Source organism: Syngnathus scovelli, chromosome 14 (assembly GCF_024217435.2).
Source record: "Syngnathus scovelli strain Florida chromosome 14, RoL_Ssco_1.2, whole genome shotgun sequence".
NCBI lineage: Eukaryota > Metazoa > Chordata > Actinopteri > Syngnathiformes > Syngnathidae > Syngnathus > Syngnathus scovelli.
This window is the reverse complement of record NC_090860.1, coordinates 9,596,778-9,623,495: the sequence shown is the minus strand read 5'-3', so window position 1 is coordinate 9,623,495 and position 26,718 is coordinate 9,596,778. Positions and strand designations below refer to the sequence as shown.

General features: G+C 42.1%; 1 protein-coding gene across 13 annotated transcripts in view; it reads right to left on the bottom strand.

Moving 5' to 3' along the window:
* Positions 1-26,718, bottom strand: part of esrrb (estrogen-related receptor beta) — a 62,383-nt gene that overhangs the window by 8,332 nt on the left and 27,333 nt on the right. For 6 of the 13 annotated variants that reach the window (XM_049740161.2, XM_068652986.1, XM_049740159.2 and 3 more), the window contains 4 exons: positions 18,646-19,055; positions 13,434-13,559; positions 7,942-8,124; positions 7,545-7,706 (listed from right to left, as the gene is read on the bottom strand). In XM_049740161.2, the coding sequence (XP_049596118.1) occupies positions 7,545-7,706; positions 7,942-8,124; positions 13,434-13,559; positions 18,646-19,055 (881 nt within the window). Of the gene's footprint in view, positions 1-7,544; positions 7,707-7,941; positions 8,125-13,433; positions 13,560-18,645; positions 19,056-20,291; positions 20,406-25,519; positions 25,589-26,718 lie in introns of all 13 variants that reach the window. The other 7 variants (XM_068652987.1, XM_049740157.2, XM_068652988.1 and 4 more) reach the window with 6 other exon arrangements.

The following is a 26,718-nucleotide window of genomic DNA, read 5'->3' as shown; positions in this document are numbered from 1 at the left end:
ATTTTTAATCCAAATCAAATCGTTCTCCATTTTATCTTTTTTATTTCAACTTCAGACGCAACAAATTACTTTATAATCACAAAATAATGATCCATAGTCTTTTTGATTCATGATTCATAGTCTTCAGCTTGCCACTTATGATTGATTTCATCACACAATGCTTCGGGCCAGTTTAAATTTAGGAATTTGGTCCATATATAAGGCGCACTGGACTATAAGGCGCACTGTGGACTTTTGAGAAACGTTTAGGTTTTTAGGTGCGCCTTATAGTCCGGAAAATACGGTAGTTCAAATTGACTAAGGTGCATCAAACCGCTCAGTCATGACATAAAAACCGAAAGTGGCTCTATGACAAATCCAAAAATGCTCATCTACATAGAAAAAGATCTTAATGTCTATTTCCCTTGATGCTAGGCAGCAATAAACTGTGAAGGCTCCAGCCCCCCCACGCCTCACCACCCTTTCCCTCCCTCCGCCTCCCGTGCCTGCAGGCGGCCCATTCTGACAGCATATTAGGCTCTCCAGCTCCACCCATGATTAACATGATTGCTTTTACAAGTTCGCTGTTGCCATGCCACCTGCCACTGCGTGATTAAAAGGCGATAGATTACAGTATTGACCCGGCCTGCTCAACACATCTATACCCTGCGTTTTCTCTGAAAAACAAATGATCACATTTGAGAGAGGGAGGGGGGGCGGAAGGCACCGTCAGCCCTTGTGTTTATCTGCTCCTGCCCGCCGAGACAACAATGAACACACACACAAACAGAAATAAAAGCCATGATGGGAAAGCAGTAGAAAAAGAACCAGAACTGGGTAGAGTGGTTCCCCTTATCGTGGTGATGACCACTGCAGGGGGAGAGCTGCAGGATACATTAATTAAGAGATTGTGATCAGAATGTGAGGGCCTTCACATTTTGAAGGGGAATCAATAGTCGGTAGAATAGAGTGCTAACAGTCCGGTAGGACTGGTCGGAGGGCCGGCCAATCCGGACCAACTGCTGAAAGCACTCCAAGCACGTCACAGTGGAAGCAATAAAGCATAGTTTGTAAAAGCCGACGCCATTAAAAGGTATTTGGCGGGGGGGGTGAATGTTAAAATGCTGTCGTGTTATTTCCTTGTCTGCATACGTGTCCATTAAGTCGGACAGAATGTGGACCGGCCAGAGAGAAACTGTCATCCCGGCACAGTTGATTGCCGCATCAGGTTGGCATCGCAATCACAGGCAAAGCTCTGTCGGAGCCTTTTAATGGCAAAGAGGGCTGAAGCGGAACTAAAGCGGCGCTCCCAATGTGACAGCTCGTGTGAAGGCCTTGTCCGGGTCTCGCTGAAGAGGCTTTCGAGTTGCTCGGATGCAGCACGCAGCCCTCAGCCTGTACGTGCCAAGCCCAGCAGCCTACAATTACCTTTGACGCTAAAAGTCCTTAAATTTAATCCGCTGTTGTGAGATGGAGAGGTGGTGTTTTCCCGCCGTTCCATCCATTCTCTTCGGGGGCCTAAATTATCGCAGCAAATGGGATCTCGTGTCGTTGCCTTCCCTTTTTCCACTCAATTTAATCGAGTAATGAAGTGACTTCCCGACTCCGCAGGTCACAAAGCGCTCCGGCCGCCGCGCTCTGAAGGTGGCCCGGTTAAGTGCCGCCGGAGTGGGTGATTTCCTCTAATGAAATATCAATATTTACATCTTCATTTCCAGCCCGCTGCCGATGGCGGGGTTTGACCAAACATGACACGATATTGACCAAATCAGAGAGGCCTGTCTGCACACTTGAAGGCCCTTTTCCACTCCACTGCTGAGTGCATTTGGAAGCCAAAAATAATAATGGTAATAACAAAGCACAGCTTTATCTCGTGCATTTAGCTCTGAAAGGGATTTTCATTTCCAAGATTACAGCATGTAAAACATGGTGATGACTAACCACCACTGACATATTCACTTCCATCGAGTTTCATCCAACTGACAGAGTTAAACTGCATCTTTGCTCCAAAAGGCTGAGGATAAGAGCAGCAACGACAGACGCCAAAATCATCATCGCTGTCTTTATCTCTCCAGTGGGCCTCAACGAGGGGGGGGGGGCGGGGTGACAAAACCCACAGACGGCCATCTCGAACCTCTCTGAGATTAATCAGAGGACTGTGTGGTCCAAAAATGAAATGCTAGAGATTTCTGTTGAGCTTGAGTTCATATTCGATTAATTTATTATTGTTTCCCTCTCCCCAAGGGCCATTAGCGCGGGTAATAAAAAGAGATGTAATTACGAGGTATGGTGGCCCCCTCCAGCTGCAGCCCCCTCGTAACTCACCCTCAATCAGACAACAGACAGGAGCGAGCGAGTGAGGGATGGTAACAAAAAAAAAGGTAGCAGAGGAAGGGAGTGAAGTGGAGGATAAAAAGAAAGGAGAAGATACAGGGCAGAGAGGAGGCAGATAAGAACGAAGGAAAAAGAGCGAGAGCATAAAGTGAAAGGGGACCAGAGTGCAGTGGGGGGGGGAGCAAACGAGAGATAGACAGTCATCCTGGCTGGACGGAGGCTGATCTATCATAGCCAGCTATCAGAAGGACAAGCAGGCCCTGAAGACTTGTGCCCAGCAGCAATCTCACCTCAGCCAAGGCAAGTGCTCTCTGGGCTCCAATTGGAGTTAAACCGCCTCTAACTGGGCCCCAGAGGTTCTGCACATCTTTTTTTCTCTCTACCACTATATCCTCAAACTGAGCAGAGGGATCATGCTGCGATAGAGGCTTAGTTAATATCAAAGCTTGCCATTTAAGATGACACTTAAAATACAATACACACATCTCTGATTTGTACAGAACGCTCTGATCTTGCCAGAGTGCGGCGGGAGATGTTGAACTAATTCCAGTGTGTGGACCGTGATTCTTCTGGAATTAACATGGCAACATCTGGATCAATAACAATGGGGACAATAAAATGTGGTGGTTGACAGAAATAATTTCACCAAGAGTCCACACACGTAAATGTTCAACAAGCATTCCCTAGACAGTAAAGCTTAAATCATGTTGGATCTAATTATATTGAAATCGTGTCATGCTTTCTTTTCAGATTTAATTTTTTTTTTTTTTTTTAAGAGTTAGCTTTCTACTTTCTTTAAAATTATAAACCAACCAAGGAAATTTGTTACGGTTCATCTTAAGGCTCTTTCAAATTAGATAGAAAAGGGATTGTCACAATTGAGTTAAAATAGTTTCTTAGTAATTTGTTGCTGCAAGCCTCGTTTAGTGTGCTTGGGAATTTCGGCATATCGTGTAGCAACATGCCGGGGCGTTCATTTTTTACACGTCCCTGGCGCACCTGACAATTTGGTGGCTAAAAGTAGACCAAACACGAGACCCACTGAGACCAGGTCCAAGTTGTGGCGCAGGTGGTGTAATGCAATTTTGAAAATTTCAAATTTTTGCGGATATGTGTGGTGGATGTCATTCTATTTCATTCAAAAATATCTCAAGATTGAGCAATGAATGTATTATTATTACTATCATCATTATTTTTTTCATCAGATACACTTTTGTCACATGCATTTTCAAACAGGGCAAGTTAGCTTTGAAGTTTTTTTCTTAAATAAATAATATACATTTAAAACAGGTATTTTTACTTGTCTTTGTCTGATTGTTACATTTACCACGTGATTTTGCAAACAATGTATGAATGTGAAAAAGGGCTTTTTCCCGACACTCTACCGTATTTGTTCAAGTGAATGATAGAATTGGGCCACACGATTATTAGAGCGGAAGCCACTATTTGAGGTAAAGCAGTCAAGTTTTGATTTTCAACTGTGAGGTTGAAACAAAGACTTTATAGGCGTCCAGTTCAGCTGTCATCGAAATGGGGGAGCACACCTTCTTGTATGTCACAGAAACCGACATACAAACCCCTTCCCCATCCCACCTGGCAAACCTCCCCATCTTGGCGCTGGAGCCTCCTGACTGTCTGCCCGTCCCTGATATACTGCGTCCCCTCTCAATATCCTGTAGCTTTTCCCGTTCAGGTTCAGGCCTCAGCTTGCACTCGATTGCTCAATCTATCTTTATCGCCCTGTGTTGAAGCCTACGTCGGAGAGTAAATTGAATATACTAAGAGCTGTCTGTTGATGTCTATATTTAATAAAGTGCACTGATGAGGTGCAGATTTATTGCTGGCCAGTATTCACACTCTATTACAAGGAGATTACAAAGCTTGAGTGGGATCAGGCTGGCAACTCAGTAAGTAGATTTCGCAATTTAATGGCAAAGAGAAAACAAAGGCCTTGTAGGGGAGAAGGGTGGGATTGGTGTTTATCATGGTGGGGCACAGCCCTGACGCTAACACGACAACTTATAACATGACATGTCTACATGTTAACTAACATACCAGATGCGTGTCAGTCTAACGAAGAGCTGATTAGCTAACATTGAATAGAGGAGGGCGAAAGTAAACAAGACATTTGAATTTTGTGTGATTAAATATGAGGAGGAAAATATTTTGCAAGATAATATCAGCCTGATGTGTCAATGTATACTGTCTGGGTCATTCACTAGAGCAAAAATAAATTTTATTGTGTCGGAGCAAGGCAGCGGCTGCAGGCGAGTGTCAATGTTTGCTTGGCCCTTTAGCCTTCCGAGAATTCCCAGCTGAAAACACTCCTGCCGCGGAAGCTGGGTTGGGAGTCGGCAAACACCAAACAACAAGCCCCTCCTGTATATGTTGCATGCATAGCGGCTTTTACATATGAGCACATGACATTCCCACTGTGGGTGGGAAGGAATTCAGGGAGGGGGGTCAGGGGTCACACTCAGCTACCGTCACTCCTGAAGAAGACAGCAATGTCAAGGTAGTTAAAACTGCACTGTGGCTGCCAAGATATTGAGTAGCTACCACTTGCACAAAGCGAAATGCACCTTTATAGGATGCAAGGGAACAAGATGGGTGGACTGCTATGCATGTCAAAGATTGTTAGCACCTTTTAGAAGCAAGTAGCCATCTGTCTGCATCCCCCCAAACACGGCTATTAATGACCTTGTCACCCTTAGGCAACAGCCGGGTTCGACTCGACTGTAAGTTTCTATTTGGAGCGGTGACGAGAATATCCAAAGTGATTATCGGTTAATCAAATACACACCGAATGGTGATGCGATAGTTGATAACAGCCTGCTTTAATATTGGGTTGTTTTGTGTTTAGTTGATGGAAATAAGCTTTTCTAATGCATGTTGACCTCTGTAACAAAATAAAAAAGAATATTGCACGCAGTAGAAAGTAACTGTGCATGATTTTAAATTGTTACATTTGGACTTTAGATATTGTCCTATCTGTCACTACTCTAATCAATGTGGTCTAGTTCCTAATGAACTGTTAATCTTTTTAATTCCATTGCCTACGGCCTCAGAAATCTATCAGAATGCAATCACCACCCCTTGCCCCCTTTCTTTTTTTTTTTTTGGTCCCGGAGCAGACTGCAGCTCACTGCAAATGCATGGTACGCTACCCTGGGGTTGCTTTGGTGCATGGAGAGTTAGAGCATGGAGTGGCAAAACCACTGAACCGTCTCTGATCAGGTTCAGCCATGTACAACTCAATTATGCTGCTATTTCATAGCCAGAGGACACCCACTGTGCTAATATAGACGCCAGCAATGTGGCAGATGAAGCACTCAGCTACCGGTCGTCTTTACTTTGCCAATTTGTGTGTAAATAACGACAGCTACTGATATAAAAACAAATAGAAGCGAGCGAGGTATTTGAAAATGAATGAGCGTAATCTACTTAAGTGTCTAATACTGCAGGTACGGCACATTGTTTAGCAGAAGACACTCTGGCTTACTGCCTTAGGTTTTGGGTTAAATGATCATTACCGCCGCATTTGGAATGACACAAATCCCATTAACATTATGCATCAATGCAATACGCAATATGTGTTTGTATAATCTGATTATCAGAACACTCTTTTAATCAACACCGTCACATAAAATCCTGGTTTAAACCTACATACAATATAGGAATGTTGCTTCTCTGGGTGCAAGGGAAAAAAAATTTGAACACAAAAGGAACGCCAGACTAAAGCACAGGTGTCAAACTCAAGGCCCGGGGGACAGATATGGCCCGCCACATCATTTTATGTGGCCCACGAAGACAAATTGTGCATCAAATTTGTGTCATTACTAGAATTGCAAATTGTCTTCACTTTTAATAATATCATTTTTTTAAATATTTGACCAGTTTTTACTTGTCTGATTTGAAAACGAGTTATTTGTCATTTTGTTTTGTAGCTTTTACTGTATGTAATATGAGGTGCTCATACATTTGTTTGGGTTGAGTCATAATGGCCCTCCGAAAGAAGCTATGACTATAATGCGGCCCGCGAAAAAAAATAGTTTGACAACCCTGGACTAAAGTGTGACATCATCTCTGGAAATATTAAATGTTTTAAACAGAACTGATCAGGCTAGAGTCTATGCAGCACAGTCCAGAAATCAGCATATGATGCATGTTTGAGCCTGGGAAATATTTGGGGATTGGACAGTGTGTTACCAGGTCACCTGGGGTCTAGCCCTGAGTAAGCTTCTTGGTTAAACTCTCAGTGTGCTGAGCGTGCACGGTGCATGGTGAGTTATCCAAACAGTTCAGATGCATAACGGGCTATGGCTAAAGCCAGAGGCCGCGAGCATATCCATGGCTAATCTCCTTACTATCAGATCTGTACCTGATTAATACCCAACCTTCTGAGAAGTACTCAAAGACCTTTTCAGCACAAAACGGACCTGCCATAGCTGACTTGATGAAAATGAATGAACTGGATTTGAAAAATTATCCCTTGGCCTGATTTGTCATAATGCACAATGGTGTTTGTGTACGTGCCAGTGCTGTGCTTGTTTGTTGTGCTACTAAAAAGTGGATACGGAAGTGGCAGAAAGGCCTACATTCATTTTGTCCCCCCCCTCTGTGATGTCATAGAGTTATGAGGGTCAAGCTCAAGATCAAGGTGAATCTGCCTTGGTGGCAAAAGCGAGGGGCTAAACAATGTGTTGTATGACAAAAATCAGAGCAAAACTCTCACAGGAAGCAAAATCTCTGCTGACGTGAGGCGAGCCGTGTCCTTAATTCAACAGCCTCGTATAACCTAACACCTCGTCTATCAGAATGTCTATGGGGCAAGGAGGAAACACGATTATAGCCATCAATAATTCAACGAGCGTGTGTGCTCGGGCCGAACGCGCGTGTGCATATGTGTGTGTCCGCATGTGATATGATGTGTTGTTTGAGTGGGCAAGACCCCAACTTTACTCTACATCTCCCTTGTGATTACAGCACGCATTGGCAGCAGGTCAGTGTGTTCCCCTCTCCATTCAGTGTCGGGATTTTAGATGCACTCTATCGATTTGTTTCTTGCACAACTATGTCCATTTCACACCCCCCTCTGTGCCACACGCCCTGCGGCGTCGTGAGATTCTTCCATTAATTATCGGTGCGAGTGTTATATAAATAACGTATAAAACGGAGAGGGAGAGAATAGGAAAAATAAGGCAGAGTAAAAAAACAACAAAGGATTATACCTGGGATGTGCTTGGCCCAGCCGATGATAACGACCAGCTCGCGGTCAGCCAGGTCGCAGAGTGTGGTAAGAGCTTTTATGTCACTCTCCGGCATGGTGGGGTCAGGCATGGCGTAGATCTTCTCTGGCTCTGCCACCAAAAGGTGAGATACTATCTTTGTGACTGAGGGTAGAGGAGAAAAGGAGGGCAGACAAAGCAAAATAGATGTTTAACGTGTTATCTAAAAAAAAAATCTCCATGAGCAACTTGGGATTGATTTTGTATGGAGGCAAATGAAAACAATTTTGCGATATAAGAGATGTATGTGTGCAAATATGGAGCACTATTGTCCTGGAGTTCCGAACATAAGACAGAGGGAGGTAATGTTATTTATCTCCAAAGTTTGCTCAACCTTTACCTGATTGCTTGCCTGGCAGAGGAGGGGCGACGGAGATGGGAGACAATGGGCTAGTGACGGGGCAGTACTCACGAGGCTTCTTGGTAGGAGGGGGGAGCGCCAAACCAAGGTAGGGGTTGTTTTCAGTGTCCAACCTCCTCTTGTACTTCTGTCTGCCCCCTCGAACTCGGTCCAGACGAACCCCTATGGAGGAGAAATTGAGAAGGCCGCACAAGAGAGACAATCAATATCAAGCACATTTGCGGAAAAGTTTGTTAAGTAAAAAAAAATATATATATATAATATTTAATAATAATATTTGCGGAAAATTTAGTTAAAAATATATATTGTTAAAAAAAAATATATAAAAAATATATAGAATATAAAAATATGGTTAATTTGAAACATATTTACAAGCTTCTGAATAAAAGTGTGCACGTGTGCATGCATGTCAGTATGTGTGTAGATATGTCAGAGAAGAGGCTATCTTCCCATATGTGGTCCATGCCTGGCTGGTCTACTGTGATACAGCTGAGCCCAGAGCAGGTCTAAACATATGAATATTTAACGCAGGGTCAATGATCTCACAGACTGGTCCTCTAATTATTTAGCTTTTGGGTGAAGCAGACTGCATACTAATTGGCTCTTTCCTAGTTTGTGCATGAGTGAGATCTCTGGTGTGTGTGGTCCTTAAGATCCAGTAAAAGAAACGTGAGCAGCCAACGAGTAAATACACTGCCCCCCCTTACCCCACCGCCCCCGTCGCACACGGCGAACAAAACATCCGCTGTCATACTCCACATAGATAACTAGGTATTGCTTCCTCATAAAAGACCCTTATTTCACCCCTCTTTCAGAGGAGCAGCAAGAGAGCCTTATCATCCCCAACCACACCTAGGGGTCCGGGTTCCACACCGATACTGTAAATGTCAAGCCGGCCTCATCATAACATAAGTTATTTATTATCTCATTATTTGATAAGAATGTTTCTATTTGGATGTCTTTTCTGTTCTATTCATTTTCTCCATAGTTAACATACTTAATCTAGGCCGTTCTATTTATTTGATATGACCAGGCAGGTATTCACTTATTCAATGCAAATATATGCAAACGGTTATCCCGGCATGCCTATATTTGTAGCAGGCTGTCACTGCGTCCATCCAGCCTAAACATGGCTGATATCTTAATCCTGTCAAGAAGGAAAATCCCTTCAATTTACCTCGTCTGCATAAAGCAACCTCCAAACAAATTTAATACTAAAGGGTGGATGAGAAGAGGCTCAATGAAATGCGTGCGGCGGGGGGGAAGAGTTAATTTGTCAGCCCGCTACGTCCTCGGAGCGAACAACACCCGCGAGCCAGAGCACTTCCTTGATGATTTCATCACTTTATAACAGGGAGGACAGTGTCAAACCTGGGCATTGTGTGGCCACTGCAAATGAGCCTAATACAATTTGGCCATCAGCAAATGCTCTTGGAGAGGATGAGTTTGGATGTGTCCCATGCACGCCGATTGGCGGTCACGAAATGGGAACATCAGATGATGTCAAACAAAAGTGCCATTTACCAAAAAGGAATTCAAGGGTGAATTTATGCAAAAGGTATTCTTGATTTTCTGCACTTATCTTATATTGCCACACGAGGTGGGGTTGTAAAGTGTATTATCATCAGACTGTAAAATAGAGATTTCTTCCACTTATATAAATTATTTGATTCCCTAGGAACACAAATCTGATTAGGATTGTCTTTCAATTTCCTGACACTGACAACCCACTAACCTAATTACCCCCAATTCCCAGCAGAGACTCATCCTTCCCAGCAAGACACAGGGAATAATCTGATGGCAACTACACCTGCACTTTACATGACAGTTTTCTTTTAACGTCACTCAAGTCAAGAAAAAAAAAACGCCGTTTTCTTTTAAGCAGCTGTCCTTGGAATCATTAAAAAAATATCACGCCGCTCGCCGCTGTTTATTACAGCCAACGCCGCAGCCATGGAAAATTCCTCTCATGGTCCAACGTGATGTCACCACTTTCTACAGTTTCTTGCGGCTCACCCGATGAACTCGACCGCTGCCAGGTGGCCGCGCTCCCGTTCTCTATGATCCTTTCGACCAAGTCGAGTCACGTGGCCGCTGTAACGCCGGCATTTGAAGTTAGGTGCCTCTTTTAATTAGAACAGCCCTGGTCATAATTAACAGATGCTGACAGGAATTAAAACTTGGCACGATCCCGCCTCATTTTACTGTCCAAGAGGGTCAGAGACGGGGCTCCGGAGACGAGAGGGGCCATTAAAAGCGGCTAGAGCAGATCCATTCACTCTCGCTGCCAGGCACTATGAACAGGACATTATAGGGGCCTTTGTGCGTTTCGCATGTCCCCTCGGTGGCCCTCAGCTGTAAGTGGTCTGACTCTCTCCATAGTAAACAGTAGGTGTGTTATAAATGTGCGAAGAGATTTAACTGCCACCTCATCTAAAGTCATCTCACTCTTTTATGGGCCGCCACACAGCGCGGCGAGGCTAGGAGAGGTTGAGCGCCGGGTATCATCTCTTCAAAGCGGGGAGCTGGGGGAGAGGGCTTTTGGCCAAGGCGGCTGGCATTTGTGCACGGATTAGCACGGGCCTTAGGGTGGGGGCTGAGGCCAGCTGACCTGCGGCTCCTCTTTCTCTCCAAAAACAATAATAATCCCCTTCCAAGCACACTCCTACAAAAGAGCCTGTCTTCACTCACTTTGCGTGGACGGCCATGATAGGGGCTCTTATTTAGAGTCCCTCACCTGTTCTGTGTCTCTCTCCCTGGGGAAAGTGTCAGGATGTCTGGGATGGTTGGCAATGCCAAGGGGGGCTTAGGCAGACGCTATTTTCGCTGGGAAAATCAGAAGGCCACATGGCAAGGCACGGTGAACCTCGCCTTTCAAGGAAGCCGCCCCGCTAAACTGCCGTCAGCACTATTTCCAAGGGGCCCCCATGCCAGCGTGGCATGCTCGTTTGAGTGTTGCAACATTTTCAATCACGCGCGGTGATGAGAGAAGGAAGCACACTGACCCGTCCACATATTCAGACCCCAGGGGCCGCCACGCTGACACCCTTGTCACGTAGTCCATTTACAGGTTCGCTAGACGCTCCCGGGTGAGCTGACATCGCTGGCCCTACCGCTGACTGAAATTACCGACTGGTACTTAACACACATTGCATTAATGCAACAGCAGTAAAATTGAGTTATTGTGCATTAATAAGTCAGTGCATTAATAACTAAAACTTGCCAAATTATTGTTACTGCCTCTCGTATTTTTTATTCATGTAGCTGATGAACTACTCAACTACTGTACGCTCAATTGTGTCAAGAGCATTAAACATTTGAAAATATAAATCTAGGTCCAATTTATATCAATTAGGGACAATTCTTTTATGTACTTTAAATATTTTTATTGACTCACAGGTCACGTTTAGGGATTGGGAAAATATTTCTGCTTCTCTAACAAAATCTTTTGTTCTTCTTGTTGACATTTATTTATCGTTTCAGTGCCAAGATTGAGGGACTATCTACAGGCATACTATCGAAGACGATTTTTTAGTATCTTGACAACATTCTACCCGAGTACGTATCGGTATTTGTGTGTGTGAGTAAGCAAGAGGGAGAGGAAGTTGGTGCAAAGAGCAGCTGTCACTGAACGATGTCAATATAATCTCTCAATAGTATCTTGTCTTCTCCCTTGCTCTAAGCTCTGACCCGTTTTCATTGATCAGAGGAAAAACCTGTTGCCTCTGACATTTGATTCTTCTATTGATCACTTCCTCTTTTATACAGTGAGAGCCAAAGTACAGCCACCCAACACAGGCTCTGAGCAGGTCTCTGTAAATCAAATTGCTGAAAACCGTCTTCCGTCGAGAAGCCGAAAATTGTATTCGAATAGGAGTACTGTTACTTGAATTGTGAGAACAAACTTTGACTAATTTTTATTGTTTTATTGTGTATCATCCTCGACAGTCATGGGGCAGTGTGACATCTTTGTAAAGTTATACTTAGGTGATTTTCCATTGGCACACAATGTGACCTTTCTGCCGTAATGAAAGTAAGTGGCAACCACGGTCACATGAGCGGTAGCCGTTTCCACACTCGGGCCGGAGTACGGCGTTGAGCTGAAGGCTTCATTGAGCTTACTTACACTAGGCAACTGAGTGTGTGTCTCTATTTCCATTTCGTTTCTCTGACACTTTTAAGCATGTAAAATTGATGTGGCATCTCTTTGCTAAAGATGGCAGTGATATAATGCTTTTCACCATGCAACCAGATCTGTGACAATAATCGTTACGGTACGATGACAGATCTAAATGTGTTATTCTAATTCTCGGATTGTGCCCGATGCATCGAAGTTTGCCGGGAGAACCTCGGGCGAAGCCAAGGTCTGCATATTTGAGTTTTACACTCTTTTTACTCTGACCTGACACGGGTCATTCATCTCTAGCCATGACTACATATTTTTGTAGTCTCCTAGATGATATATTGGCATAAATTTTTCATCAGATAGTAATGCGATTACTCTGTCTTTCTGGCACTAAGGCTTTATCTGGCCGCATGCAGTCCAGGGGATTCGGTTTCTGTGCAGAGATCCATATAGGTTACGACTCTGGCTTCAGGTGGCGCTTGGATATATATGCATCTATAAATCCCTCTCTTCGGTGAATAATGGGAGGAATAATGTCAGAATATATACAGAGCGAGTTTGCAAGAGAACGTAAAAGTAGGCCATTTTATGCAGAATTGTATCTGTTAGGGCCTCTGTCTGGCAGACTGTTTAACCTACTGAATAACCATGAGGGACAATCTTACTCTAAAGAGTTTCGTGAACTATTTACTCATGAGCATTCCAGAAAAAAAACAAAAAACATGAGGGGTTTTTAAACCGTTGCTCCGACAATAGAATTGAAAAAAAAATCCCACAACATTGGCTCATTCAATCCAAAGCTACCCGTTATATATTTTCTATATTGATTGGTTATAAATATTTTTGTAAGGAGCAGCCAAGCAATAAAAAGAGCAACACAGAAAGAGCACATCACCTGCTCTGACAGAATGCCTCAATTTGGAGTCTCATGGGGGTTTCTAGAGATTAGGGAGAGGGACAAACCCAGCAGGACCATTCCATCCAAAACATGTTTAATTCTCAGGGAATTCTCAGGAGGCATCCACAGGAAGAGACCTGAGATGTTCCCAAAACATTTAAGGGATCAATATGCCGGGGACAGCTGACACTGTCGTGTGAGTGCATTTTACAGGCGGAATACTGTTACATTTCTTTTACTCAAATGGTGAAATAATGCAATTCAGCATTTTATTTTGTGCATAACTAGACTATTATTTACTGCTGTGTGAGTTCAGCGGCAGTCTCGGCCACCAGGCGGTTTGTATTTGTATATTTACACCAAGTGTTTAGGGCTGCAAAATGTTCCCATCATCCAAATTGTCTTTATACAGTATGTATGTGTGCAAGAAGAAAAAAATGCTCTTACTCTTCTTACCTTCTTTCAGCATCCCCACTTTGAGGCATTTCATGAAGCGACAAGCCTGACATGATTTGCGTCTCCGTTTTGTGATCTCGCACTCATTTGTGGCAGGACAGCTGTATTCAATGTTGCCTAAGAAAAAGAATAAATAAGATTAATTAATGGAGTGAGAGCGGATTTTGAATGAAGCATAAAAGGCATTTTCATATTAAGTGCATTTAAATATTTTGTTATTTTATTTTATACATATTAACTGGCTCTGGTGTAGTCCAGTAAAAAAATGAAAAATAAAAAATCTTCCTGCTGAGACACAAAGGAGAAAATCGCTCATATCAGAGTGCCAGATAAACCCACAGTGGTCCTCACTCCTCCAACACTAAATAGGTCTTGTTAATTCTATGCAGGCCCCAGGTGCAGGCCATGTCCCCCCCGTGCTCAGAGGAGCCTACCGCTGCTTCAATAGCAGGCTAGATGAACCAAAACATGCTGCCCCTGACCAATTTACATAATACTCCTGGAGAGCCAAACCTGTTCTTACTACAATTGCTATTGTTGATGATTTATATACTGGACAGGCAAGATGCCTTATACATTATTCAATTTTAGCATATGATTCCAGGATGGTGCTTTTCAAAGGAGTTTCACTGCTCCATAATAAAAAAAAATAAAAAGAAAGAAAATAGTTGTACTCAGTTCGAACATGGACAGCAGGACATCCTGTCTGGTTCCCTATATTTTACTAAATTCAAGGATTTTCAATAAAAGGGTTCAGTGTATTATAAATCCCGTCATTTTCGCTGGGCTTTCATTTTTGGAGGTTTTGACATTGGTCAAACAAGTTTTCCATGAAGTTATGGAGTAGCAAATGAACAAGATTTACAAGATTATTATTTTTTTTTTTACATTACTCTTATTCATGTCAATACATATATATATATATATATATATATATATATATATATATATATATATATATATATATATATATATATATATATATATATATATATATATATATATATATAATAATATAAGAAATATATAATATAATATATAAATAATACAACAGGGATAGGTTGAAAATGCAACATATGTACTATAATATATTTTCCTTCTTTTTTTTCACAGTGAATGTTTAACAATGAGCACTTCCCACATTAGCCACCCACAAGCTGTGTAATATTCCACTGGCGTTCCTCTACTGGCCCTCCAACACCCTTTGACAACTTATGCAATTATGTTAACATTATTAGACAGATCAAGTCTAGGGTCCCAAGATGTTATAAATAATTAGAAATTCCTCTTTATATCGGGGTTAGAAATCATTATGCTAATTCTACTCATCTCTTTGGAATTGCGGGTAAATAAAGGTGTGAGGCAAACGGCTGATGAGCTCTGATTGTCTTTCCTCACTGTGTTTTCTCTGTTGTCATAGCAGAACCAGACCATAATCATCCTTTTCATTTTCACACATGCCGGGAGGAGGCAATCAGTGCTGCCCAGTGCAGGATCCAATTTTGTGTGTGTGTGTGTGTGTGTGTGCCTGCGTGCATGTGTGTGTATGTGTGTATTTTTATCATAATTAATCAGCTAATCTGTCAATTCTAATTATGTATACTGTCTGTTACTGAAGCATTGAAACATTTAAAAGCCAGGGTTATTTGGTTTAAAATTAAATAAATACAATTACTTGAGGATGCAGTAAGGTCCTCCGATTACTAACAAAATGTGAACGCCATGATTGTGTTTATTTGGCAGCTAAAGCGGCCAAGACCATCTATTTTCATATTCATTTCATGTCATCATCATCATGGAAATGCAGCCAATTGACCCTGCGTGTCCCTGAGGACATTTTAGCGTTCTGTTTTTGTTTTTTCCCCCTCATACTACTCCTTCCTTTTGTCGGGGTTTGAGTGAACGAGTGTAAACTTCAACTGGTGGTTTACGAAAAGAGCTAGTGTGCTTTGATTTCACACTCTTTAGAAAGGAAAGAAAGCCTGCACTCAGCTTGTGGCTCAGCTTGCGCATGTTCTATCATGTGCATCTGATATTCTGTCAAAAGGGACAAAGAGTGGATAGTTTGAGAGGTTGTTGGCAATAACACTCTCCTCACTTTGTTTTCAATGCACAGGAAATAAACAAATAAGAAATAAAAAATAATACATAATAATAATTTTAAAAATAATAAATAATAATAAATAAGAATTAAATATAGTTACCTATTACTGTATAACAGCCAACTATTTTTTTTTTTTTTGTGAAATCATAACTAATGTCTGACGTTCAGCCACTGCTAGAAATTAGCTGCCTAATCCTGCGCATTGCACAGCCGTTCAATCGTGCCTTGTTTGGTGATTGGTCAGAATTATTCTGCTCACGACAACAGCGAGATCACAGCAGGTGGTCAGAACAATCTGAGAAAGATTCCCTCATCTGAAGGAAATCATATTTCAAAAAGATCAGTTGATTAATTCCTACGTTTTGAGTCTAATGAGTCACATGTCCATCCTGAGTAGCAATTCAACACACGATATGACATATTTGAATTTCATGGAGCATTGATGCAATTCTTTGCTCAGAGACCAATATCATCGCAGAGTGAGGGGAGACGAAAAAGATTTCCCTTTTTCTTCTCTTGATAAGTATCTCTCAATCTATTTTATGGCTTTTCAGGACCCATGCCAGGACACAGAGGGGGAAGTCAGGTCTTGTAAGTAAATTACAGTAAAATGGCAAGTATTTCTCATCAAAATCTAAACTGACTTTTACAGGCTTACTGTCAAGGTCTATTATAGCTCAGATAAAGGAGGGTCACTGAGTTCAGTTAGTTTTCAACCAGTTTTACACTTGGAATCAAAATGGGAAGAAAACATAGTTCAAAAGGTATTTTTTTTGATTGGTGGGGCATGTGAAGTGCAGTCATGGGGCGTGTGATTAGAAGAGCCCGCAGAACAGAGGGACTTCTGGGATGGATGGGGATTTGGGTTGATATAAATTTGGGTCTGGCCTTGACTAATATATCTTTATCAAGAGATGACTTTAAGAGGCCTATTTGGGTGGATGGCAGAGTGACAGCGAGGCTAAAAAGGTATGATAAGGAGTTAAATAATAATAATAAATAATAATGAAGTTAAATAATTAGAAAATTAATACATGAAAAAATTTAAATTGAGAGCATTTTGGACATCTCTAAAATCAGACAAGATCCAATACAAGAATTGAAGTAAATACTCAATATTTACATAATCTTGTTAGATTAATTGAATATGTAAATGAGTCAACAAACAATGAACACCTTACAACATTATGTAGTACACCACTAAATGTCTAATGAAAAACTACAATAATATTGTTCAATAAATATCTCTCTTATAGTGCCACTGAAAATGACTAAAGAAAAACTAAATCTTAAAACGGTGAGTGTGTGTGCCGACATAAAGTACAAAATTTATATTTGCATCTTTTCAACCAGATAAATTCTGAGGATTTTTTTAATAGGAAGGTCAGCAAATGAACAGAGTCCAAGGTGAGTATAAAAAAAAAAAAAACATCAGGACGGTAGTTACCACCAATTTATCATGCTATTTGCCCTAAGTGCTACAGAGCAATGTGATAAAGAGCTAGAAAGGAGAGTCTTTGTTTTCTTCTCATTAGCAAAGAACGTCTCACACTCTAACCTTGACTGCCTCGTTATTCCTTTAATTAATCAGTTCTCATCAACCTCATCTCCCCGTTCTTTCGACATCCTGCTATTTACTGTTTCCATGTTGCTCCACCTAAACGGCATGTGTTTCTATTATCATTTTGGTGTGCTTTCACCTCCCCCCCAAAAACGTCCCAGTATTCTCTGCCCGGGACCCCTGTCTGATTATTATGCCATTAAGCCTCTCCTCCTCTCATGTGAAAGGAGCAGCAGAGTCCCTCTTCAATCTAAAGAAGTCCAGGGTTTTCTTCCCCTCCTCTCCCTGAAATTACCCGGCGACGCGTGCCTGAGTTTCTAATTGGCATGCCCGTCCCTGGAGACGGCCCCCTCCCTTCTTCCTAATGAAAAGCCTCGGCCTTAATTACACTTTCCAAACGCTGATTGTTATTGACAAAACTCCTGTGGCTCGGACAAACGACGGCAGATTAGCTCCATTACAGGCAGCCCTCCAAGAAGGGAAAGAGAGGGATTTCAAATCGACAATGCAAAGTGGGGGAGTCAGGGGGAGTGGGTGGGGGGTACGGAGCTTTCAATTTCTTTCTCCATGTACCTTCCTCTTAATTGTTTGGGCCTGTGCTTCACTTAAGACATCTTCTTCTTTGATGCCTCTTTTCTGTTCCATTGTGATACTTGGGAGAAAATGTTCATCTTTTGTCAATAGACGGGATTGCTGATGGCAGCAATGGTAAACATGCGGATTTGGCCTAATGCTTTTGTTTGTCTGAAAAAGGTACATAGACTGTCTAAAGCTGATAGGGATGCAAGGTCGAAAACCAACAACTCCCATCAAGACAGGCGGCGTACTCGGAATGTACGTTGTTCTACGCGGGTGAACATTTGTCGTTTAGCTCAAATATGAACGTCCTTCAATTTCGGCTTTACTTATTTCATTTAGTTTTTGATGACCAATGGATTTAGACATGTAGATGGGCTTGTTCCTGTTTTTTTTTTATCATGCTTACCAATATTTCCTGTGTAATCAAGAGCCCTTTATTAGTGGTGGGAAAATGACGTTTCGTTAATGAACTAGTTGTGTCTAGATGTGTTCGACATACCACACACCGACGAGGCATTTTTCAAACCCTTTTCTTTAAACAGTGTCATCTAGAAGAGTAAAAAAAATGCAACTGGTTCATGAAGCATATTTGAAGCTTCGTTTTCCCGACACGCCCTTAAGATGCATAACTTTCAAGCAAAGCAAAAGAATTGCAAACTACGACGAGCATCTGTGAAAATTTGTGAAAATGCCATACTACGGGGCTTTTGAATCTAATTTTCAATCAAAGGGGAATAAACAAAGCCTTCGAAGCTTTCCTAAAGAAAACAATGGGAGAATGCGGTTGGAAGAGTCGGACAGATGATTTGTGTATTTGTACAGTGTACACTATGAATCTTTGAGATTGAATATACGTCAGTGTTGTAATATCAGAGATGCGTTGAAGATATGTTTCTGGTGCGGGGAAAAAAAATCAGTGTGTTTGAGGTATTGTCGGATGAAGACGAGGAGGAAAATACCTTGTATTGTCCTTTTAAAAAAGGCTTTGCAGGCCTCACAAGAGGCCACACCATAGTGATACCCCGAAGCTATATCTCCACAGACCAGGCACAGCCTCTTGGGGAGGGAGTTCAACATGTATTCGCACTTTATGGATGAATCCTCCATGATGGTGCTGGAGCAGTCGTCATAGCGTTTGCGGCAGGTGCCGGCTCCGAGCCCGCCGGGAGTGAACATAGGTGGAGAGTCCAGGCCGTTGGAGTGGCTGTTCATGGTGTTGACATAGCCACCGCTAGCGTCAGAGTTGCCGCTGGGACTATGGTGGCTGACTGTGTCAATGACCGAGGACGGACTGGATGGCTCCGTTTTAATGTAGGACCCGCAGCTGGAGGGTAGGTGCCGATCATCAGCGGCCATTCTATTCAGCAGCCTGAGAAATAGGGGAGGGAGGGGGGGAGGAGAGGAGAGACAGTCTATTATGTGTTTTTATAGAATAGTATTATGAAGCAGAATGACAAAAATATAGCGAGTGTCACAAGATATTACAATACCTATATTATACTCTAAAATAAGGGTCCACAAAAATGGGCCATTTAGTACAGACAGTGATGGAACAAAAGTATTTTCTTGATAATCAGAGTTCATCATTCCGTCCCTCTGTCAAAAGCTTGGTCATGCGAAATGGGAGGAAAAAAGTAAGACCACAGGCTACCAAAAATTTAAAGAGTTGAAAAAGAAAGAAAAGGGCAAATAATGAGACAGAAGAAGAAAAATTATAGCGATATTTTTTCACAGACACTTCCGGCAGTCATATTTGTAGACCATCGGAAACTCGTAGACCATCGGACATTACAGAATTCATATGCAACCATCTCAACGCAACTTCAGGCTTGCAACAGTATTCAATGATTATTTTGCATATGACCCAAGAAAGGCCCGCATACGACACTTTGAATTGCTCTACACACACGCTTCGCAGAGCAGAAAGCAAAGTGGACCTTGTCTCCTTGAGTCAGCGGTGAACCAAAAAGAAACACGATGACAACTTATTGACTGCTCATCTGTCTGTCTACTAAGTGTATTTTTTGGAGTACACGCAGTCCATGATGTAGCGTGTGTAGGATGAGTGCAACAATTTGGATTTGTAAAAAGCGCTATAAAATATTTCATGCTCACAGTAACAACAGGCCTCATGTAACAACTTTGCTCAACTCTTAGCAAAATATATATTCTAAAAATAACTTTAAAAATTGTGACTTATTAAGGTGATGGCAAGGTGACACATTTGAAAACAGACACTCCTTTGCAGGAACCAGGGTGGGGTTAAAAGGTCACCTTCACTTTCCTACATTAACAAAATTGAGTGTTACATGGTTTATGCAAATTTGACAAATGGGCTATACGAGAAGAGCAGTCAAATTCGGGCCTCGGCACATTACTCCATCAGCATATTGCCAAAGAATGTTTACATATTTGACATACCGGAATAGCATTAGCACCGCTGGACTCAACCTGCCTTGCTCGGAAGTTAGCTGTCAGTCTACGAGGGCTTCTTGCTGAGGCCTTGGCCAAACCGCCTCTCGCTCTCTGAGCATGATTTAATTGCGAGGGTGGGTGACAGAGAGGTTCAGGCCCAAGGGTCATCGGGTCAACCTTATTTTCTCACCCTGGCTTCCTGGGCCCGTGGAGATGGGGGTCACTGTGTCAAATTAAATCTCATTCCCGGTTTTCTCTCCCTGCTGTCATGTATATTCATCGGAGCTCCAGGTGCCTACTACTTCTGGAAATTCAAAAAAAGGTTAAGTGTGAAAATAAATAATAAAAAATGCGCCATGTTAAAACTATTCACCTTGAGAGGTAAGCCCAGCTCATATTTTCTCATCATATTGATGTTGACATTTTTTTTAGCTTTGATTTAAAGTACAAGCAAATATTTTTTAAGACCAATAGGTGTTCGTCATATTTGCTGCTTAAAAACAAAATCCATTTTTAAGCGTCCTTGCAGCCCTAAATTAAAAGGTGAATCAATTTCACGCCTTTCTAAAATAGAACTTGCCGCTCTTGATAATGAATGCAGATTGCATCTGCGTAAATGAATGCATGGCTCTGTTCATCTGCTTTATGTTCTCTGTTTCAGATGGATATGTGCACCTGTACGATAGGGCACCTGCACTTGGCTTATTAAAGGCTATATATTAAAACGTAGCCACGCAAGATGGCTCCATTTAGCTTTTATTTCACAAATTCAGAGTAAGCCTAACCCCGGTTCAAAGGCCATCTTGAGGGTGACACTTAGCATAATTGCATAAGTGTCTTAACTGTTTCGCCTCCAGCTCAATGTGGCCATTTATTATAAATGTGCTGGCTGGAATTCCCTTAACTCATTCTACGATGACACATTATACCACTCCTATGCGTATGTTTTTAACAAGTCTGCATATATTGATTAATGATGCTGAGGGAATACTAACCACTTGAACCTATGATATTAATCAAACAGTATGGGGAAAAAAAAATCTATAAATATTCGTGATCTCAAATGGAGAGCCTATTCATTAAAATCTATGAATAAATACCATTGTGCCGAGAATTATGACCACTAAATATTTTGACAGTCACAATAGGCAGGATTCATATTTTAATATGCTAATTAGCAGGTGCACATTACTGCAGACATATTCATGTTGTGAAATCTATCATTCTGTTTTACTTCCTTCCGCAAGCTCAGTACAAGCATTTCGCATTCTGTTATTGCCTGTCTGCCCAAAGGAGTCTCGCTCTACGTAGATATACAATTGCTTTCTTCTCCTTTTGTGCCGCTCAAACCTCAAGCTGAGGAATATGGTTGTGCTAACACACTCCTCAGTTTGGTTTTAATCTGATTCCTCCTAAGAATATTCCAGATCCTTAATATCATCCTACTGGTGGATTATCTGACTGGCAATGCTTCTCACATACTCCGTTCCTGGACCAGAAAGAAAGTGAGAAAGAAAGTGAACACGTCTTGATGCTTCTTTTCCCTGCAAGCAAAACACGGACGACTATCTCGAGAACAGCCGTGATCAAATTGAGCCAATTTGTAAGAATTCCTGTAAAGACCTTCTTCTTCTCTACTGTAGCCTATGACTCACATATAAAACACACAAAGCAACGCCCCAGTCTCAGCTCACACAATGAGTGAAATGCTTCTATTTTTTTTTTTTTTTAAACCATCAATGCCACCTGATGCCAAAAACACAATTTTACTCCATTTACTAACCTCATCACACCTTGTGATGAGGTTACTAGCTCAAACTGAGTGCGGATGGGCAGTGGAGGTGGGGGGGGGGGGGGGGGGGGGGGGGGGGTTGACATGTGCAGGCAGGGTGATGGTGATATCAGATGCCCCAGTAGGGGCAGATCTGTCTAGAAGGCCCCAGGCGATGTGGTCTGATAAGCCACCGGTCCCGGAGTCAGGCGCAGGTAGGACAAACTCAATTAGCTTCTGAAATACCTCCTCTGAGCCTTACTCAGCCTCTCCAGCACAGTCAAAACCTTCTGGCAACCACCACCCTGACCTTTCCTCGAAGGGCTATGACCACCTTTTACCGCTTCAACACACTCATTGGAAAAGCAATGACTGAAGGAGGTTGAGGGAGAACCTTCCAGCCAGAAAAAGTCAGATTAAGTTCACATGGAGGTAAATAGACAAGGAAAAGCACCAGGGCTTCAGAAGGTCTTGGAGCAGCCCTTGGGATTTAAATAGAAAATCATCTTACACTATTCTTTTTGTCTAACTGGTCCCATAATAATGACCATCATGGGAATATGAGGAAAATATAGCCCGGGGGCTTTAGCGCTTGTTGATTTAAATGTGTGTTTTTGCTGCAGACAAAATATGAAAGATGGAATTGCAGTGGAGTAAAGTGGTCTGCTGTGGTTGCACTCCTTGGGGACCCTTTTGGATCTATAGAGATGAGGCCCCTAATTTTGCAGGGACTCAATCCTTGGTCTTGCTCTGACATAAGTGTGTGTGTTGGTATGGAAATGGAAGGACCTCCTCCCTCATCAATAAATAAAAATCATTGAGGAAAAATAAGTACTATAGGAATGACGAGAGTGTTTGTGGTACCAAAGGAGATTGAGGGGCCCCAATCAATAGTCCATGAACTGGCGGCTAGTGCCGGGTTCCCATCACGGGGACCATGCTCTCCGCGGCCTCTACAATTAAGTCTCTCAGTCTCCAACCTAGGATTATATTTAGCTGCTCCACGGCAATGCTGCTATCATCTTTATAAAGCAATGAGCTCACTCCACTATGACAACATGAGCCCCACGCTCCGGCGGCACCATATGATAGCCCAGACCAAGAAGTACTGTAGATCACATCTATTGATTCCCACCTACCCCCACCTCCTTCTCCTTCCTGTTGCGGAGATCCTGCTGGCATATAGGCTCTGATTTTCGTCTGACGTAAACCGTCTGGGCCGCACAGGGCAGATCTAGTTCTTATAAGAGGCTGAGTTCAGGAAGTTGATGGAAGCAAATGACTTGTGATGGTGATATTGTGGGGGTGGGGGCTGGCGTCTGACTAAACTTCAATTTTTATAGAGCAAAAAAAAGTACAATCTTCTTCAGAACCCAGTGGGGGATATCCCCACAGAATTGAACAACTCATCATGCTGTATGGGAAAAAAAAAAAGAAGCCTATGATAAGTCTAGCCCTCAATGCAGTACATTTGGGATTAAATGTCTAATTGTGTCTTTTCATTTGAAAAGATTAGTTCCCATTACATCTGTTCTGTGACATTGTCATGGTATAATTTAACAACATGAAATATAAAAAGTAATTATCATTCCACTTTTTGACTAGTAGTGCTGCGGGAAAACGTTTTGACAGTCAAATATTTTGTGAATTAAACGTGCTTTTTTTTTCTCACTCCGACATATATCCTAATGACAAGAGAAATTATCCAGTTTCACTTTTATATGTTTGCATGGGTGCAAACAGAAATATTATTATAAAAGGTTTAAGGCTATTTCTGTCCATTGTAGCTCACAGGTTTAAGACACAGCGAGCGTGCGTACAGGGGGACAGAGAGGCATAGCGCCATGCATGAAATTGCTTCATTAATCTTCCTCTGATAGGCTGTTCTTGTTTAGGAGTCAACTCTACCTGCTTGAAACAAAGAGCCTGTCCTGCCTCCACCATAAACTAAAATTCTAATCAAAGGTGAAACTGAACACAAACAGGTCCAGGAATTTTTAAATATAATTCGACATGAAGGCCCTTGTCCATATTTATACGGGGCATTGTTAGTATAGTCATTAACGTATCCGTCTAGAAATGACACTAGCATCAAGTCAGACTTCAAATTATTCAAATGACTGTAAATTAATTGATGCTTTGACGATGTTTGTGGCAGACATCGTCATAGCGATGGCCTCTAGCTTTTTACAAGCTCATCTCTACCAGCTGCCGCATATTTCCCATAAATAGTGCTGGTAATAAAAAGGCGGGTGGGCCTTACTGATTTATATGATTGGGTCCGCCACCACGCCATTCAGAAATAATTAAACTTTGGGGATATTTCATGAATTAATGTGTCTCCTTCAGGGGGCAATCTAAACATACATTTCAGTGTTGCGCCATGTCTGGTGTCCGTTCAGAGCAAAGGGTGGAGTGTGTGTGTGTGGGGTGGGATGGGGTTGGGTGGGGGGCCGCCTCCGAGGGGCAGGTTCAACAACCAATGTTACAATTTGATTGCACTTGATTCCAGCTATCCTAAGGAGATCTTTTAACTCAAGCCTATCTGGCATCCAAATCAGGCCGGAAACCACAAATTTATAAAACAAATTAAAACAAGCATGAGACCCGCCGAAGCCGAAATATTCCACTATATCGCCGCCTTTTATTTTTGTTCAATTCTTTTGAATTATTTTCTTCACATTATCAAAGTCTGCCTGAGCGCACACGCAATCATTCGCTCACAATTTTCCAAAGAATCCCATAAAAAAGCGCTTTGTGTCAAAAGTTGTAACGGGTGCGAGTTTAGTCCGGCTTACACAGAAAAAGACTTGGCAAAGCTGTCAGGAGGAATGGGAGCGGCTTCTGTGACGGACGGTTTCAATATTGATTTCATAAATAAACAAAGCTAACCATCGATCCTAATGTTATTTTGCATTTCAATTACTGCTCAGAAACATAACCTTCAAACAACGGGCCGCTCGATACCAATAGCCTTCACTGATAAACACCCATATAGTTATCCCCTTACATCACTTTTCCAACCAAGTAGGACCGAGTGGACATTTTTTACCGAGTGAAAAGCAACTTTATGATTTTCCAAACCGTTTTTTCTAACTTTTCCACATTTTAAAATCCCCAGTTCTTTCTTGCGTTGTTTTACTTATATGGGTAATGTGTTTGCAAAAATGTGTCTGTAAATGAAGCGGAGCCCTTCACCGTTGGAGCAACAGGAAGAAGTGCTGACACGCTGTCAGTGATAGCACTCGGCTGCCACAAGGGCATAAGAGCCCACGTAGGCTAGCATTATCCTTCTAGACTAATGGACTTGGTTATTTTTAAACTGATTCTCGCACTGCGGCGGAGGTCTCCGATGTTACCGTGGAAGAGGAATCAGTAGGGCCACGTGCGATGATGCTCGATAGTTTTGGTACATAGGCAAAGATGGCAGCGTGACAGCCAATCATTGAGTCTGGAACTTTAAAAAAAAAAAATTGAACCAATCTAATTGTATTTCTGTGTAAATATTGGTTGTTTTGTGCTGACATAAAAAGAGAGACCGAGTAATATACTCTACATCCCCATTTGTCCTGGGGACTCACTCCCCCCCTCCCCTTCATCTCAATCTGAGTGACACATTTACAGTTGAAAGTAATGATACTAGATACCAGAAATGAGAAGGCTCCAGCGTGGCCAGTGGACTCAGGAATCTCTCTAATGAATTGGACAACAAAGCCCTGTTGGTACAAGGAAGAAGTATTTAGAATGGGGTGACAAACTGAATTTATAGACATCATAGACGCCGCAATGCCTCCTAAACGCTGGCGGCGTGGGAGAAGACTGGCCGATCGGCAGGGGCGGCAGCTTCAGAGACTCGTCTCCTAGCGGGGTGGCCATTCTCAGTCGGGAACCTCTTCTTGTAATGTATTCTCAAACCAAATTATCGTAAACTGATCCCATCTGGATAGTGTCTGTACGCGGTCGCTTTGGTTGCCTACCATTGCCTCTACCCCTGCGATAGCATCTCCATGAAGACAGCAGAAATCTGATTAACCCAACAACAATGAAACACTTGGTCAAAGAGCAAAGAGCTTTTAACTTAAGATACACTAATGTAATTCCCTCGCCTTGTTTTCTGAAACCTAATAACAATCTATCGGATGGACTCCCGCATGGGTGTTTGCAGTCTCCAATGCTGCACAAGCTGGGAATAATGTCAAATAAATTTAAATCTAATCCATCAACGTGCGCTAACTTCTTTCTGATTCTCTAGAAAAATACATGAAAAAAGTCTCGTTTCATGAGGGGGCTGTGTTGGAGAACGCCGTTAATGCTTTGAAGCAGTGGTGATGTTGAGCTAAAGGAAAGCCAGAGTGTTGATGGAACATTTAAGACCACAGAGAAGTCACATGCTGACTGGCTGAAAGCACCACCAGCAACGTTCAACGATTAGCATAAAGTATCTGACTCAGTGGCAAATTCAGGAAAAATGGTCTGGTGTAGAACAAATAAATATGTTGACCATAATTTAAAAAAAATTCAGTTGCTATTTTTCTGAAATAAAATTCTGCTGTCTGCTGACAGTTTAGTCACTGGCAAGCTGCACACTTCTATCTATAGAGCCATGCTATAGTGATTTTTATAATGGTACCGTGTCAAAGACACCGAATCCATGCGACTAATCCTCTCATCTGACCATCCAAGTCCCGTTCAGCCTAAAGTGTGTGTGACTTAAACGCCAATGAATGTAAAACAGAAGGGGGCTGCTTCTTAACTTAAAAAGAAATTGCAACTTCAAAAAAAAAAAAAAAAAAAAAAAAAACAAGGGGAAAATTGACGTTTCAAAATTTACAAGGGTGCAATTTTT